General features: G+C 38.5%; 1 protein-coding gene across 2 annotated transcripts in view; it reads right to left on the bottom strand.

The window, feature by feature from the left end:
• The window catches only part of REXO5 (RNA exonuclease 5), a 43,391-nt gene that overhangs the window by 21,173 nt on the left and 4,329 nt on the right, over window positions 1-17,889 (bottom strand). For both annotated transcript variants that reach the window (XM_011747102.2, XM_011747103.2), the window contains exons 3-11: window positions 15,722-15,834; window positions 13,953-14,079; window positions 12,791-12,887; window positions 7,147-7,287; window positions 4,517-4,605; window positions 3,079-3,194; window positions 1,819-1,957; window positions 1,568-1,662; window positions 479-581 (exon numbers count right to left, since the gene is read on the bottom strand). In XM_011747102.2, coding sequence (XP_011745404.1) covers window positions 479-581; window positions 1,568-1,662; window positions 1,819-1,957; window positions 3,079-3,194; window positions 4,517-4,605; window positions 7,147-7,287; window positions 12,791-12,887; window positions 13,953-14,079; window positions 15,722-15,834 — 1,020 coding nt within the window. The remainder of the gene's footprint in view (window positions 1-478; window positions 582-1,567; window positions 1,663-1,818; window positions 1,958-3,078; window positions 3,195-4,516; window positions 4,606-7,146; window positions 7,288-12,790; window positions 12,888-13,952; window positions 14,080-15,721; window positions 15,835-17,889) is intronic.

The raw sequence follows: 17,889 nt of genomic DNA, 5'->3' as shown, positions 1-17,889 counted from the left end.
ACATTATGCTAGTGATAGGGTCTTAATTCAAAATATATGCTAGGCTTCAATCACATTGCCATTTTCTTTTTTTTTTTTTTTTTTTTTTTTTTGAGATGAAGTCTTGCTCTGTTGCCCAGCTAGAGTGCAGTGGCACGATCTCAGCTCACTACAACCTCCACCTCCCTGGTTCAAGCGATTCTCCTGCCTCAGCCTCCCAAGTAGCTGGGACCACAGGCATGCACCACCACACCCGGCTAATTTTTGTATTTTTAGTAGAGACGGGGTTTCACCATATTGGCCAGGCTGGTCTTGAACTCCTGACCTGGTGATCTGCCCGCCCCAGCCTCCCAAAGTGCTGGGATTATAGGCGTGAGCCACTGCACCCAGCCCACACTGCCATTTTCATAAAATAGGTAACAGGAGTTGGTAGTCTATGATAGACTGATTTAGTCCTATGATTTTAAGAAAGGTGAACACACTGGTCAAAGATACTAACCTTTTTTGGGCCATACTTAAGGAAATACTGAGCCAATTCAAGGATTATTCTAGCATCTTCTGTGGCATCATGACCAAGTCTGTCTGGACACTGTATATCCTTCCTGGAAAGTCAGTATAAAATTGACATACTCACAGCACTTTTAATGATAGGCTCTTTCAACCACCTCAAGTGTTGTGATTACATATAAAATGTTAGAATTCTGGTAATTAGATTTGCATCACAACAATCAAGGTTCCTTTATTCCAGCTAATTGCCAGGCCCTGCAAGAGGCACTGGGGGTGCAGAACAATCAGGAATGGATTTGTTCACAGCAAGCATAGCATGTGGACAAAAGGCTACCCAACAAAAAGCATCTAGCTGACTCCCCGGCCAGTCCCCTCTCTAAGAAATGGGGCAGGCCCATTTCTTAGATCTAACCATTGTTTAAAATTGCCTTCCTGAAACTTTTTTATTTGTATATAAGTGTCTATACATACTTAAATACTTTCTTAGGTGTTTTTAAAAAGCTTAATATATATATGCCTATGTCTATAGATAGAACTAAATCTAATCTATATCATATAAATATTGAGGCATATATAAATCTTGCTCTGCATCTCTTATTCTCAGGAGTGTCTTAGAGAGGTTTCCATATAACATACAGATTTATCATATTCTTTTGAACAACAAAATATTCAATAATATAGATAACCATAATTTACTCAGACTTCTAGAATATTTGAGGTTTTTCTATTTTGCTATTTTAAACCATATTATAATGAACACCTTTGTACATATGTGTCTTAATACAATAGGACAGTATAAGTATGTTACACTATCTTGTATAGGCATATAGGTATGTTTTGAAATTTTGGTTACCTCTTCTGCCTTCATGGTTCAGGTTCTATCCATTAAGCCTCAACTATGAATGTAAACCCCTGTCTCTATTGCTACAATTTCTTCATTTCATAAGAAATGCAAAAATATAATGTTTATAAACAAAGAGAGCAGAAATCGTGAATTTTGCAATACGCATTAAATTAGATACTATATGCTAACTTGCATGCAGTTTGTCAGAACAATATTACAGTATATAAGCAAACCTACCCCAAAATAGCTTTGGCTAAGAACTTCAGCTTAAATCTTCTGCCCTGCTCTCTGACATAAAGCAATGATGTATCAATAACATATGGATGTATCATCTGAGGAAGAAAGAGAATAAAATGAGTAATGTCTTATGCTAAAGGAAAAAACAAGTGGGCTAGCAGGGTGGGGGAGAAAAGCCCAAGACTTTAGATTTGAGATAAATGGAACAGGCATTTATACTGAAAATACAAAGTCCTAAATCAGATACTCACTTTCAGTGCTCTGAGATCCAAATCTAAGGAGTGGCCCACTAACACGGCATCAGGAGGAAGCAGTGCTTTTAACTGCCTCTGTACATCTTTGAGTTTGGTCGTCACTGGGTTAAGAATCTTCTTCGTGATTCCTGAAAAGCTTTCAATAAAAAAAGAGAAATGGACAGGCGAGGATATTAACAAGTTTTCCTCTCTGGAAAGACATTTTAAAAATAACATTTTAAAAAATTATAGTTTATATATATATGCTTAGTGTCCAAAGTGACAAATAAGAATTAAAAATTAGTCATAATCCTATCACTCAGAGATGATCGCTTTTTATATTTTATTAAATGTCCTTCCATACTTTTGATATAGATTCAGGTATATATTTAATTTTTATAAAAATGTAATCATAATGCATGAGCTGCTTTTTAACAAATCTATCCTTTGTAATATGTTGTAAACACATTTTCATATCAATAAATCTATTTTAGCACATCCTTTTAAATGGTTACAGAGTGAGTATTCCATCATACAGATGCAACATATTTTAACTAATCCCTTACTTTCAGACATTTATATACCTACATTTTTGCAATACTGTGACAAACATGCTTGTGCATACAACTTTGCCACACATGACTGTTCCCTAAGAATCTAATTGTCAAGTCTGCTAATAGGACAGTTATTTATCACTATCATTGCCTCTCTGTCCCTAAGTAGTCATGAATCTACCGGTGCCACTTCAATGGATGGGAACAGTAATGTTTCACTGGCTTCTTGCCTAGTCACTGTGTGTACATTCTGAAATTACATGCTAATCTTTGGAAAAGTAGACTAACATTTTGAGCTTTGAATTTCTGTTATGAAAAATAATAGTTTTGTTTGTGTTTTGGGGGTCAAGGCAGATTAAGCTCTAACATCACTTGACTGCCAAATGATGATTTGCAGATTTTCAGATGAGGTCTTATCAGAAAGCAAAGCTCCAGCTGTTTGGCAGTTGTAGATACTGATTATAATTGGGAGATTCTGGAACAAGGAAGATAATATTCTGCTGACTTAGGTCACAAGAAGATTGAAGATCAAGAAGGGCAAGAGCATTATACACTGACATTGTGCAATTTCAGCATTAAAATATACCTATGTGATGCCCTAATCTTTGATAATACTTAAGTAGATAAAACCCAACTAAACTGAAGCTGTGGGCCATTCTTCTTAAGAATTATTCCATTCTAGTCTGATAGCTCTCAGAAGAGCTGAAGACAAGGTGAAAAATACCTGGTGAGGTAGTCCAGAATCTTGTTTTCAGGTTTGACCAGTTCATCCATAACACAGCAGCCTCCTTCAGCAACCAGTGAGATGCGTGTTAGCTCTCTCCCCTTAGATGTGAGGCACTGAAAGACCAAGATGTAGTCAATCTGCTGAACTGTGGAAGGTATTGCTTCCTCTTACTATTTGCACTATGTCAATTGCCATCTATTCTAATCTACCAGGGTCCCTGCAGCAATGGCACAAACTTGCTTACTAGAGGATCTAGTGTGAGTGAAATTAAAGCTGGGCAGGCTGCTGAATGTTACACTTAAGAGGATCAACACAGTGTAATTTGCACAAGGAAGATGAATGCAAATAGTATTAATAATTGTATCTACCATTTATGGAGTGTGTACTATATCCAGTATTATGCTAAATACCACTAATAGGTAATTTTTATTAAGCCCATTCTATTATCAGCTAGTGCTGTACTAAGCATTTTATATATGTCACTCTCATAATTACCTTTTGAGGTAGTCTTTATTATTACCCCCACTTCACAGAGGGAGAAGCCCAGGCTGATATGTTAGGGGAATTTGTCCAAGATGACATAGCCACTAACAGGCAAGGACAGGATATACACCCTGATATGTCAGATTCTCAAGTTTTAGGTCTTAGTTACTCTATTAAGAATTGAGAAACTGTTTCCTGAGTACTGAAAGAGGATGCACTGTCTTTGAAAAGAGGCTTACTACAATTAGATAAAGCAAAGCATGAGGGGAACTTAAGGAGAGAAATCCTACTTCTGGTCTTCAAGGTGTAAAACTAAGCCAAACCAACAATTAAGGCAAAGTCCTCATAGCAGCAACAACAAAATACTTGTTCAAACACAAGGAATCAACTTATAGTAATGTGCAAAGACTTGATTAAACATAGTAACTAGTTGGAAAACTTATGTGATTTTTTTTTTTTTTTTTTTTTTCCTGAGATGGAGTCTCGCTCTGTCACCAGGCTGGAGTACAGTGGCGCAATCTTGGCGCACTGCAATCTCTGCCTCCTGGGTTCAAACGATTCTCCTGCCTCAGCCTCCCGAGTACCTGGGACTACAGGTGTGCACCAGCATGCCCAGCTAATTTTTTGTATTTTTAGTAGAGATGGGGTTTCACCATGTTGGCCAGGATGATCTTGATCTCCTGACCTCATGATCCACCCACCTCGGCCTCCCAAAGTGCTGGGATTACAGTTGTGAGCCACTGCACCCAGCCACTTATGTGATATTTATTCTTTATCCTGGAATACAGATCTAAGTTTTCTAAAGTATGAGTAAAAGGACCTACTTTCAGCTATTAAAACAGAATACTAGAAATGAATGTATTCGTTCATTGGTGCAATAGACTCAAGAAATCATTTTCTACTAGACCTCAGCTTGTAACACTCTAATTGAAAAATCAAAAGTAGTACGTGCCATTTCACAGTCAAGTCCAAAGAGAGGACTATTGTCTGCTATAGAACCATTACATTTGGTAAGTAAAAAGTTTTCACACTCAGGAAAACCTAGGAAAAAAGGAAGAAAATATTTGCCTTTAGAATAGAGATGGTAAACATCACTCTTAGATTCAAGCAGGTAAAACTAAAATACTAGATATTTTAGTCAGATATGTCGGTATGTTAGACACTTGAAATACAAAGACTAAATAAGATACAATCTCTGTCCTCAAGTTTTTCACCATCTACTCATTTTTATATTGAAAGAATAACTTAGGCTTGCTGTTAGGAGGAGATTCTGGGGCTTGAACTTCCTGGCAGTTGCCAAGTAACAATTTTTCCTCCTCATGAGAAAAGAGATAACTAAATCATGGCTAAACTCAAAGTCATTAGGCCCTTTCCATGTCAGCGCTAAGAAAGAATGAATAAAGTATGCAAATAACTGTATGTGAAATCTTTCTTTCCTAAATACAGGAAGAGAAAATAGGAATGAGATTCCATCATAATAGAGATCTAAAAGGATTTCACAGCAGGAAGCAAGTTTAAGTAACATTCACCATACATGTCCCTCCATCCAACTCAACCCTCAAGATTCCTCTGAAACATCTATTCAGAGCCTTGCCTGCATTTTCTGGAATCACGTGTTTCCTACAGAGGCTCAGCTACAGACTTAAGGTACTCCCTCTATTTGTGTACCCTGAGTCAATAACCATGCATATTTAGCTCAGAGACCCAAAAGCATCTGAATTGTTGAAGACTTCTACCTTCAGGCAGAGGCTGGAGCAGTAAAGGTAACATCTAAATCTTGTTTGACAAGGAACAAACGGGGCTAGGCAAACCTTTGACCGATTTCTGATTCCCAGTACTGTGAAATTTCCAACTAATCGCAATTAAAAGAATCAAAATATGGTCTATCCCAGAGAAGAAAGGCAGCCCCAAATCTCAGAGACACTATACTTGCAGCCTACCTTATCTATATTATCAGTGGTGTTTTATAGGTGTCAGCAGTACTGCCCTTACTACGTGCTCATGTGACAGTAGTGCAACCTCAAGAAAAAGATGGTTATAAATATGTTAAAATAAATAGAGAAAAAGCCATCTATAAAATGGAGTTAAAATTTAGTTCATATATCATAGGATTGCCAGTTAATATACAAAAAAGCACTTAGTATGGTGCCTGGGACCTATAAAACACATCCACATCAACTTAAAAAAATAAATTTAAAAAAATAAAATTTATGCATCCAGAATATAAGAACTCCAATAATTCCATGATAAAATACAGCCCAATTTAAAAATGGACAAAGGATCCGAATAGACATTTCTCTGAAGCTATACAAATGACTAATAAGCACATGAAAAGTTGCTCAAAATCATCAGCCAACAGACACATGCAAATCAAAATCACAATGAGACACCACTTCATAGCCACTAGGATGGATATATTCAAACAAGATAATAACAAATGTTGGCAAGAATGTGCAAGAACTGGAAACCTCGTATGTTGCTGGTGGGAACGTAAAATGGTATGGCTGCTTTCACAGACTGACAGTGCCTCAAAAGGTTAAACACAGAGTTATCACGTGACCCAGCAATTATACTCCTAGGTATATACTCAACAGAAATGAAAGCATGTGTCCACACAAAAAACTTGTACTTGAATGTTCATAGCAGCATTATTCATAATAACTAAAAAGTGGAAACAACTCAAATGTCCATCACCCAATGAACAGTCTATCCAATGGCAGTATCATTAAGCAGTGAAAATAAATGTAGTACTGATACATGCTACAATATGGATGAACCTTGAGAACATTAAGCTAAGTTAAAGAAGCCAGTCACAAAGACCACATATTGCACATCCCCTTACAGGAAATATCCAGAATGGGTAAATCTATATATAGAAAACAGATTAACGGTTGTCAAAGGCTCAGGAGTTGGAGGGAAATTATACTATAGGGTTTCTTTTGGGATGATAGAAGTGTTCTAAAATTGTGGTGATGGCTGTACAACTCTATGAAGATAGTAAAAAATACTTAATTGTAACTTTAAGTGGGTGAAATGTGTGGTATGTTAAATTATATCTCAGTTAAAAAAAAGGAAATTTAATTATCATTGCTATAATTAGGAGGTAACAAAGAAAATAAAATGAAATCAAAGTACTCTTATTAAATTCTTGCTATATAATTGACCAAGGCTCTGAGCCTAGACCTGCTCTATTTGTTAAAGAAATGTGGGGGCAGTGTGGGAGGAGAATTAGAAGTATTGGAAAAGTTTTAAAATATTAAAGACATACTAACTGTTTTTAATATAAAGAAATGAAAGAAAACTGAATGAAAAGGAAAGGGAATAACTTTCTCATTAAATATTATTTCAATGCTCTTCAATGTCACATTCATGTACTACCTAAAATCATCACTTTGCCAATCACAATATACATCACACACTTTGGGATACACTGTGCTTAAGATATTTTCTCATTAATAGAAGATGAAATAAGAATAAGCCATTCAGAAAACAGCCAGATAAATCAATCTCCAACAGTAGTATTTAAATAAGCTGTTAGATATTTTTACATTGTTGGCAATATCAGATTAGGCCTAAGCCCACCTTGTAATGGAAAGTGAAACGTTCTCATTTCCTCCTTTGTCAGAAGGCATCTGGTCAAGCCCACTTTCTTACAGCCATACTTTTGAATGATGGGGTCATTCTGAAGGTTGATGGTGGCTTTTGCATTAGAAGGTAAAGGCCCTAAAAGAAAAACAATTGAACGTATATTAGAATGTGTATTTAAGAACCCTAGAAGACATGTCTCCTGAGGTTGCATAGGCTAAGCACAGGGAAGATCAAAAGATGTATAAAACTCAGCCCCAACCATTTAGGGCCTTGCAATCTATTACAATTATAGGAACACAGAGAGGCAGGGCATGGTGGCTCATGCCTGTAATCCCAGCACTTTGGGAGGTGGAGGCAGGTGGATTACGAGGTCAGGAGATCGAGACCATCCTGGTTAACATGGTGAAACCCTGTCTCTACTAAAAATACAAAAACAAAATTAGCTGGGCATGGTGGTGGGCGTCGGTAGTCCCAGCTACTTGGGAGGCTGAGGTGGGAGAATGGCGTGAACCCAAGAGGCAGAGCTTGCAGTGAGCCAAGATCGTGCCACTGCACTCCAGCCTGGGTGACAGAGCAAGACTCTGTCTCAAAACTAAACAAAACAAAACAAAACAAAACAAAAAAACACAGAAAATGAAGTCCCAAATGAGCTAAAACAATAAAGGGATAGGAGGAAGAATATACTTTACACTGGAGTGTCAGAGATCAAGAAAGGAAAAGATTAACTGAGTCTTAAAAAAACACAGAATTCAGATAGTTGGTATATTCAACCTGTTCTTTACAGTGCCTGTCACTCCCTTACGGTTCATTCTAGCTAAATATACTCCACCCTCAGCCACCTATTTAAGCAGCGAAAGCTTATTCTTTAACCAGGGACCATTACTGATTGGATTAAGGGTATGACCCGGCTCAAGAGAGGTCATCTATAGATTGACCAATGACTTGATATTCCTTATCAAGACATGCTCTTAAAAGGAAAAATCAGTTGATCAGACTGCCTGCTTTAAGAATTTTCACTAAAAAATATAAAGAACTGGGCTAGTTACAGTGGTTCACACCTGTAATTCCAGCACTTTGGGAGGCTGAGATAGGCAGAACACTTGAGGTCAGGAGTTCAAGACCAGCCTAGCCAATATGGTGAAACCCCATATCTACTAAAAACACAAAAATTAGCCGGGTGTGGTGGCATGCACCTGTAATTCCAGCTATTCAGGAGGCTGAGGCACAAGAATTGCTTGAACTTGAGAGGTGGAGGTTGCAGTGAGCAGAGATTGTGCCATTGCACTCCAGCTTGGGCAACAGAGCAAGGCTCTGTCTAAAAAAAAAAAACAAAATATATATATATATATATATATATATATATAGAGAGAGAGAGAGAGAGAGAGAGAGAGAGAGACAGAGAGAGAGAGAGACAGAGAGACAGCGAGAACTCACTAGTCAGAACAGGAAAATACACACACAGATAAGTAGATGCTATGAGAGGGTTGGAGAAAATCTCTTCACTAGGGGTACTTAGGTTCCTGCTGGCTTTCTACCCACATATATCCTTCTTCAAACAATACTTGCTCAAGATGGCCTAAGTGAGTAGTTGGTCCTTGTGAGGAAAAGAGCCAAAGTATCATAAGTAGAAGAGGGCATTCCAGGTAAGACAGAAACGTAGAGTAAACTTGGTTTGGCAGTAGACCAGTGATGAAGAAAAAAAGGTCTGTGCAAGAGACAAGTATAGGAAACAAAGTTGAGAGAAGAGGATAATTTTCGTCCACCATTTAATACATAATGGGGAGCCACAAAAAGTTCCTGAAAGTGGAAGTGACATAATTAAAGCAGTGTTTTAAGAAACATCAACCTCAAAGATTTGTAAAAAATGGAGTAGAGGCTGGGTGCATGGCATGCCTGTAATCCCAGCACTTTGGGAGGCCAAGGCAAGAGGATTGCTTGAGTCCAGGAGATTGAGACCAACCTAGGCAACAGAGCAAGACCCAGTCTCTACCAAAACAAAAATTGGTCAGGCATGGTAGTGCATGACTGCAAGTCTTAGCTACTCAGGAGGCTGAGGCAGGAGGATGGCTTGAATGTAGGAGTTTGAGACTGCAGTGAGCTTAGATTGTACCACTGCACTTCAGCCTGGGCAACAGAGGGAGATCCTGTCTCTAGATTTTTTTTTTTTTTTTGGAGACAGAGTTTTGCTCTTGTTGCCCATGCTGGAGTGCAACGGTGCAATCTCGGTTCACCGCAACCTCTGCCTCCCAGGTTCAAGTGATTCTCCTGCCTCAGCCTCCTGAGTAGCTGGGATTACAGGCATGCACCACCACACCCAGCTTAATTTTGTATTTTTAGTAAAGATGGGATTGTTCCATGTTGGTCAGGCTGGTCTCGAACTCCCGACCTCAGGTAATCCACCCACCTCAGCCTCCCAAAGTGCTTGGATTATAGGCATGAGCAACTGCACCTGGCCTAAATGTTTAAAAATACATAAAAAAAGAAAGAAAGAAAGAAAGACAATGAAGTAGAAATAGGCTAGAAAGTGCTTTACAGTAATTCTGGCCAAAAAATTATGAGCATCTGCTAGAGGCAGAAATACCATTTGACCCAGCAATCCTGTTACTGGGTATATTCTAAAGGAATATAAATCATTCTGTTATGAAGATACATGCAAGTGGAAAAGACATGGAATCAACCCAAATGCCCATCAATGATAGATCGGATAAAGAAAATGTGGTACATATACACCATGAATACTACGCAGCCACAAAAAGGAATGAGATCACGTCCTTTGAAGAGACATGGATGGAACTGGAAGCCGTTATTCTCAGCAAACGCAGAAACAGAAAACCAAACACCACATATTCTCACTTATAAGAGGGAGCTGAATGGTGAAAACACATGGACACATGGGGAGTAAACAACACACATTTCGGGTTGTCAGAGGGATTGGTGGAGGTAGAGCATCAGGAAGAATAGTTGATGGAGGCTGAGCTTAATACCTAGGTGATTGGTTGATCTGTGTACTAAACCACCACATCACACATTTACCTATGTAACAAACCTACACATCATGCGCATGTACCCCGGAACTTAAAATAAATGTTGAAGAAAGAAGGCCAAGTGCAGTGGCTTACGCCTGTAATCTCAGCACTATGAGAGGCTGAGGCGGGTGGATCACTTGAAGTCAGGAGCTCAAGACCAGCCTGGTCAAACATGGTGAAATTCTGTCGCTACTAAAAACACAAAAATTAGCTGGTGTGGTGGTGCCTGCCTGTAGTTCCAGTTACTGAGGAGACTGAGGCACAAAAATCACTTGAACCCAGGTGGCAGAGGTTGCAGTGAGACGGGATCATCCCACTGCACTCCAGCCTAGGCAACAGAGCAAGACTCTGTCTCAAAAAAAAGTTGTTACCAGCATCCGAATTAAGATAGTGAAAGGGATGGAGGAAAAGGGATATATATAAAACATACACAAAAAACTGGTAGAACATGGTGAAAAAATAACTCAATTCAGCCAGCAAAATATTTAAATATTTATCTATAACTTTATTATATACCCGGCACTGTTTTGGCCACTAGGAATTTCCCAATGCACAAAACCAACAAAATTCCTCATGAAATTTAACTTCTAGTTGGAAATATGGATAATAAACAAATAAATATGTAATATATCAGGTAAGATAAGGGCTTTGAAGAAAAGGAAAAGGATAGGAAATGTTGGGGCAGGAAAAGGGTTATTGTCTTATGTTTTTTATAGGATGATCTGAGAAGGTCTCTGTTAAATTGACATCTGAACAGAGATTTATAGGAGCAAAGGGAATTAGGCATGCAGACAGATTGGGGATAGGGAGCCAAAAGAAAATTGTAAAATTCAACACTGGTGTCTTAGAGAAAAATGACACCAACAAGAGGGAATATGAAGAGCCCATTATTTGAGGATGAGAAAAATGCTTTTAGCTATGTTGTGACTGAGGACAGTAGAATATCCAAATAGCAATTGGAATATTCAGCAGGCAGTTGAGAATGCAGGCCTGCAAGCTAGGGCATCAGACCTAGAGATAATGATATAGGAGTCATTCAAAGAAAACTAATAGGTGAACTTGGCAAAAACAGACGAATACTCCAAAGGAAAGACTGATTAACGAAGATCAGAGTGCGAGGGACTATGCCTTGGGGACTGTGATATTTAGCATGGGAAGATGAAGTGAAATACTTAAGAGGATAGAGAAGTTGCCATAACCTCTCTGGCTCCTCAAGGCCTACAGAATAAAATCCAAAATTCTTTTGGCATGGCATTCAAAGCCTGCAGGTTGTCTCTCTGTGGCTGGTACAGAATATAAAAATAAAAAATAAAATAAAAACAAAGCCTGCAGGGTGTGGCTTTAATCTGCCTTTCCAGCTTTGTCTCTCATCACTGCCTCCTCCTGTTCTTCTCAGCATGCCCAACAAGCTGTACTCTTCAAACATGTCAAATTTCTTTTTCCTGATTACATCTTTTCTTTCACAATGTGATGTTTTTACTTGAACCTAGAATCTCATGATTACTCTGTGATTTAATCACAGATGTTTAAAATACAATGCAGATCAAATCAAATACAACTGCAGATCAAAAATGGGCATCCATGAGGAGAACAATGGAAGGATAGAAAATTAGAAGTGGGGATTAGGACAGAGGATAATACAAGCACATTTCTAGAGGAGATAAGAAATCAAGTTACTCCTCACTACTTTTTCAACACTGGTTGATATTATTCAATTTCTGAACACAAAATACAGTATCATTGAACAATACCTAACCTTACTATATGCAATGAACTCTGATAAGTCCTATACTATTCTATCACTCACCTCCTGGAAAAACCAAAAAGGTTAGCTAAAACTTGCTAATCAGACACAACCCATAGTTTGAAAAACACTGCTATCATGAATCTTGCAGCTGGCTAATATCTAAACCTCCCGCCTATTTATTCTTCACTGTGAGTAGTATCAGCAAGTATCCCTTATATTAGTCAAAGGCATGATCTTCCTTCCCACCTGTACACTGGTGGGTACAAAGACCCAGTGACAGTTTAGAAATTATTCAGAGTAATTCATAACAGTCCAATGTTAGTGATACCCAGGTATCCTTAGCTATCTAACCAGATGGTTTCTGAGGCATGAACCCTGGCTGTGGTTCCTGCTATCTAACCTCCCTGGGTACCTGCCCAGTTTTCCTTAAAAGATCTGTTCTTGTGGCCCAGGTATGGTGGCTCATGCCTATAATCCCAGCACTTTGGGAAGACAAGGCGGGAAGATCACTTGAGCTCAGGAGTTTGAGACCAGCCTGGGCAGCACAGTGGAGCCCCGTTTCTCAAAAAAAAAAAAAAAAAAAAAATTAGCTGGGAATGTGGCACGTGCCTATAGTTCCCCAGCTACTCAGGAGGCTGAGGTGGGAGGACTGCTTGAGTTTGGGAGGTCAAGGCTGCAGTGAGCTGTGTGATCACAGCACTGCACTTATGCCTGGGTGACAAGAGTGAGACCCCATCTCAAAAAAACAAAAATTGTTTTTGTGCTTAAGTTAGTTAGAATTGAGTTCTGTTGTGCTAAACCTACTTACAATCATATCCACATCTTTTAGAGTGAGCAAATCATCAAACCAGCATCATAGCTATACCTTCCATTGTCTTGGGCAGATCTCCAGCTCTTTGTTTTGTTTGTAGCCCAACAATATCAGCTAGAAAATCAGATGATGGTGGAGGCAAGCGGAATTTCTGAAAATATATTAACAGGTTTTAAAAAAATGGTTGAACAGCTAAAATACTGTGAAAGGCCTGGACTTTTATTGTCAGCTCAGTGCTTTTAAAGTTCTAGACAGTAATTGTTAGCATTTTAAAATGAGAACTGTTTCCTTAATATAGAAAAGTGACTAAGTAAATGAAGCCACACAACGCTAATCAATCCCTGTGATTATACATCGTAAAAAAGACAAACTTTAAAGAAACGTACAACTTAGACAAGAAAAGTCCCTTTGTATTTTCAAAGTTCTTCCAAATCTATTATTTCATTGGAAAGCATGCCATTGCCATCAGAACAGATGGTACCACAGGGCAAAAAGGTTGAGAGCTTCAGCTTCAGGTTCACCTGGGCTTAAATTTCAGCGCTACCACTTACAGGCCAGAACTTGGGCAAGTTACTCAGTTTCTCACATACAAAATGGAAATTAAAAAGTATCTATTTATAAGACTATTGTGATAACTGAAGATGATATGTGTAGCATGTGGTCCATGGTTAATAGAGAGCCTGACACACAGGGAGTGCTCAATAAATGAAAGCAAAAAAAGAAAATGGTGACCCAGGGAAGTTAAATTAGGGCTCACCAACTCAAATGCCTTCAGGGATAAATGGATGAAATGGGTCACTAGGAAATGGAAGAGGCTATGGGAAAATGGAAAGCAGGTGCCTCTTTTTAAAGATGACAACTGCTATTCAGTTCCATATACTGTTTTAAGGGTGCCCAATCTTGTGATTTTTTTTAAAGAGAGGTAGAAAACACAGCTTGTATATATATTTTATAATTTCTGAAAACACCATAGCCCAAATAAAATAGAACAATATCAACCTAGGAGCTACAGATTATAACCTGGGAATAAGTGTTTGCCTAGATTTCCAAAGAAAATCAGAGACAAATCTACATGAGGCCTCTAAGGTCCTTTTGCTTTATATATCCCCTACTGTTTGTTCAGTTAGGTTGCCAAGGAGCATGGTCCCTGACACATGCATTAGTCTCAGAATGGGAGGACAGACTCAGCCCCTAGTGCAAAGTTTTCTTAACTTACATGTCTGAATGCTTTTCGAAGACATCCAAACTCCAAATAGAACCTGTAAAAGTGTAGCTGACTCATTCCCTGCAGAACAAAAACCACTACGTTGTTTAGGTGGTTTTGATGAAAAAGCTGGCACCAGCTGCCGAGAAATCAAACCAACACAGTTAAGAGAGATGGCCTTAAGTCAGTTACAGGCATATAGAGGGGAAATAGGGGAGAAGGAGCAGGAAAAGCAGTGCGTGAGAGTGAATAGAATTTATCATCATTCACTATCTGCCTGAAACTGGAAGACAGCCATTATTGCACAGAATTCAAATAAAGATCCATAGAGATAAATACTTATTGCATTCAAATCAAGTAAAATACCAAGCAAAACACAATGCATTTAAATTCACTGTCCTATTGATTAAGATTTGTTTGGAATCAAACAAAGTCATCCCTAAGATCCCAACCTCCTCTGCAGTCCTTCCTAAGCCAGGTAATCAAATGGCTGGCTTTAAGAATTTCAGTTTTGGCCAGGCACGGTGGCTCACGCCTGTAATCCCAGCACTTTGGGAGGCCAAGGCAGGCAGATGACTTGAGGTCAGGAGTTCAAGACCAACCTGGGCAACATGGTAAAACTCCATCTCTACTAAAAATATATACAAAAAAATTAGCTGGGAGTGGTGGTATGTGCCTATAATCCTAGTTACTCTGGAGGCTGAGGCAAGAGAATCACTTGAACCTGGGAGGTGGAGGTTGCACTGAGCGGAGATTGTGCTGCTGCACTCCAGCCTAGGTGACAGAGCGAGACTGCATCTCAAAAAAAAAAAAAAAGGTTATATCCTGCTCCACCCGTTTTTGTAAATAAGACTATTGAACTACAGTCGTGCTTATTTGTCTGTGTGTTACATATAGCTGCTTTGGGCTACAATGGCCAAGTTGGGTAGTTGCAATAGAGACATAAAACCTACCAAAAAAAAAAAGTTTTAGATAAACTGACAGACTGATGGCTGTAATTGTTGATGGAGAAGACAGTTCTCAAAGTAGCTAGCCAATTCATAACAACCTCTCCCAGGAAGATGTATTATTTGTATACATACAAAACATTTTTCATAAGACACCTAATAATGGCACCAACAATATCAAAATAGTAAGATTCTCTTTTTTTTTTGTAGGGACTGGGTCTCGCTATGTTGCCCAGGCTGGTCTCAGACTCCAGAACTCAAGCAATCCTCCCACCTTGGCCTCCCAAAGTGCTGGGGATTACAGGTGTGAGCCACAATGCCTGGGCTCTCTTTGTCCTTTATTTGTAAAAGAAAGAAAAAAGATTAACTAGAATTCTTCACAAATCATTGTTATTTCAACTGAGTCTGCATCAGGTGAAACAAACTAAAATACCTATAGTAGCCAGACAGATACTGTAAATACGGGAAGCAGGCCAGGTAGGACATTGGAGTATACATGTCCCATATAATGGGGGAGACCACCACTCAGCTTTGACAAATTGTTGCCATGTGGGAATATAGGGATAGCTGCCATTTTTGAGTTTTTGGAAGAAGAAAAGGTAGATTTTTATATAGGAATTTCCAGAATTAACACTTGGCAGACATCATGAAAAAAATTTAGGATGTGCTGTAGAGCAAAAAAGTAATGTTGATAAGCCAGTTTGAAACCTCTGGTTTGAATGATAGAGCCTTGGGAGAGGTTAAAAAAAAAAAAAAAAAAAAAAAAAAAAGAAAAGAAAAGAAAAGAAAAAAGAAACCTGTGGTCAATACCCACCATTTAAGTTCATTTCATACCTGGGTTTTGGAACATTGGATTTGCCCAGAACTGCATACTTCAGCAATTCACACAGCTGGTCATGGGTTACTTCACAGTTGTCAGTAAATAAAATGGTAGATAAGCGGGCTTTCTGCAAAGATTAATCAGGGCATAGCAAACAATTATTGGTTATCAAGAATACCAACAAAGTTAGTTATTAAATTATTCTAGCTTCTGATTACTTTAACATCCAGGTATATTCTAACATAAGGAAGTTCTAATTAATTGAAAATGATGGTATAAAATAACAATATGTGGTAGGTATGACATTATTAATAAAATATTGAACTATCATTGACACAAAATCTGAATTATAGATACTTGGTTACATGCTAGGAATAGGATAAATAAAACATAATTCATGCTCTCAAAGAGTCCATTCTACTAGGAGGAAAAAGCAATAGCTAATTCCAACATAGTGTGGGTAAGTGCTAATACAAAGGTATAAGAACAAGGAGTCTAACTGCTTTAGGGGTCAGAGAGTTTGGGGAAGGCTACTGAGATGAAAATACTGAGGCTAAGCCTTGAAAATGAGTCTACCCTGTTGGTGGGAACATCACATTCAACATGTAGTATAGCTTGGCAAGGAGCCAAGATTGCATGTTGCATAGTAGTGGAGGTACAAGGAGAGGGAAGCAGGAGCCAGATCATAGATCAATGCGGCCTAAGCTAATGAATGAGAATTTATCCCTGGGCAACAAGAGTTCAGTCAAGCTCCCAATCCCTTTAAAAAGGCTTTGAACTTATACTTGTTTTTGTTTTATCTCTTCTGAGATAGAGTCTCACTCTGTCACCCAGGATGGAGTGCAGTGGCGCTATCTTGGCTCACTACAACCTCTGTCTCCCAGGTTCAAGTGATCCTCCCACCTCAGTGTCCTGAGTAGCTGGGACCACACATTAGCTGGGACCACAGATGTGTGCCACCACACCTGGCTAATTTTTTTTGTATTTCTGGTAGAGATGGGTTTTCACCATGTCACCCAGGCTGGTCCTGAGCTTAAGCCATCTGTTCTCCTCAGCCTCCCAAAGTGCTGGCATGAGCCCCCACGCCCAACCTACAGTCACCACACCCAGCCTATATTTGTTTATTAAAGTAATTCGTGTTTGTTATAAAAGATTCAATAATAGAGAAGTGTAAAATAAATGATACACAATAGAGAAATGAAAATAAAAGTCACCTCAGAGATAATTAAAATAAAAGTACAACTCAAAGGTAATCACCACTTTCCTTTTGGTCTGCGAGGCAGCAGAGTATAGCAATTAGAAGCTCAAGCCCTAGAGTCATACTACCTGAGTTCAAACACCAGGCTCTATCATCTTGGACCAGTGCCATAGCCTTTCTAGGACTCAGTTTCTTCATCTAGAGAGTAATTATAATTTTATCTCATTAAATAATTGGGAGGACGAATGAAATAGTTCAAGTACAATGTACTGAGGCTAGTGCCTGATACAAGTACTTAATAAACATCAGATATTATTGCTAATTTCTTCCCATGGTCTTAAGTTAATGTTAAACTCTTATATTAGCCAGACACAGTTCTGATCACTTTACATGCATTAAATAATTTAATTCTCACAACTTTTTAAGTGTGTACTACTATTATCCCCATTTCACGGATAAATTGGAGAAACAGACAGATGACAGAACCAAGACTGGAATGCAGGCTTATCTCTATACTATATAGCCCCCAGTGGATTTTATCATTCTTTTTTGAAACCAACTGCCTACTCCCGAACTTAATCTGTGAGTATCTTTCCATATCAGTTTAAAAAAAAAACACATCAATTTTAATACTTGAATAATAGTCCATTTTCTAAATTTACCTGAAAATTTATAATATATCTGAAAAAAATTCCTTATTGATAACACTGTTTTGTTTTTTAAATTACAAACATTATGATGAACATCCTTGTACAGACACCTTTGTACATCTATCTAATTACTTTCTTAGGATCAATTGCCGGTTCAAATGAACTCTTGAAAGAATATGCCAGTTTGTTTTTACCAAATAAAAACATGAAATTAATAAGGTGAGACTGAGCAAGATGGAGTCTATAGGGCGGTGAGTAACCCTGGTTGCCAGGCATGGGATGTCAAGAGCCGGAGTTGGGTGAGGGTGTCCTGCAGAGGAGACAGTCCAGGACT

The sequence above is a fragment of the Macaca nemestrina genome, chromosome 18 (assembly GCF_043159975.1).
Source record: "Macaca nemestrina isolate mMacNem1 chromosome 18, mMacNem.hap1, whole genome shotgun sequence".
NCBI classification, from domain to species: domain Eukaryota; kingdom Metazoa; phylum Chordata; class Mammalia; order Primates; family Cercopithecidae; genus Macaca; species Macaca nemestrina.
This window is presented reverse-complemented; position numbering and strand designations above follow the sequence as displayed.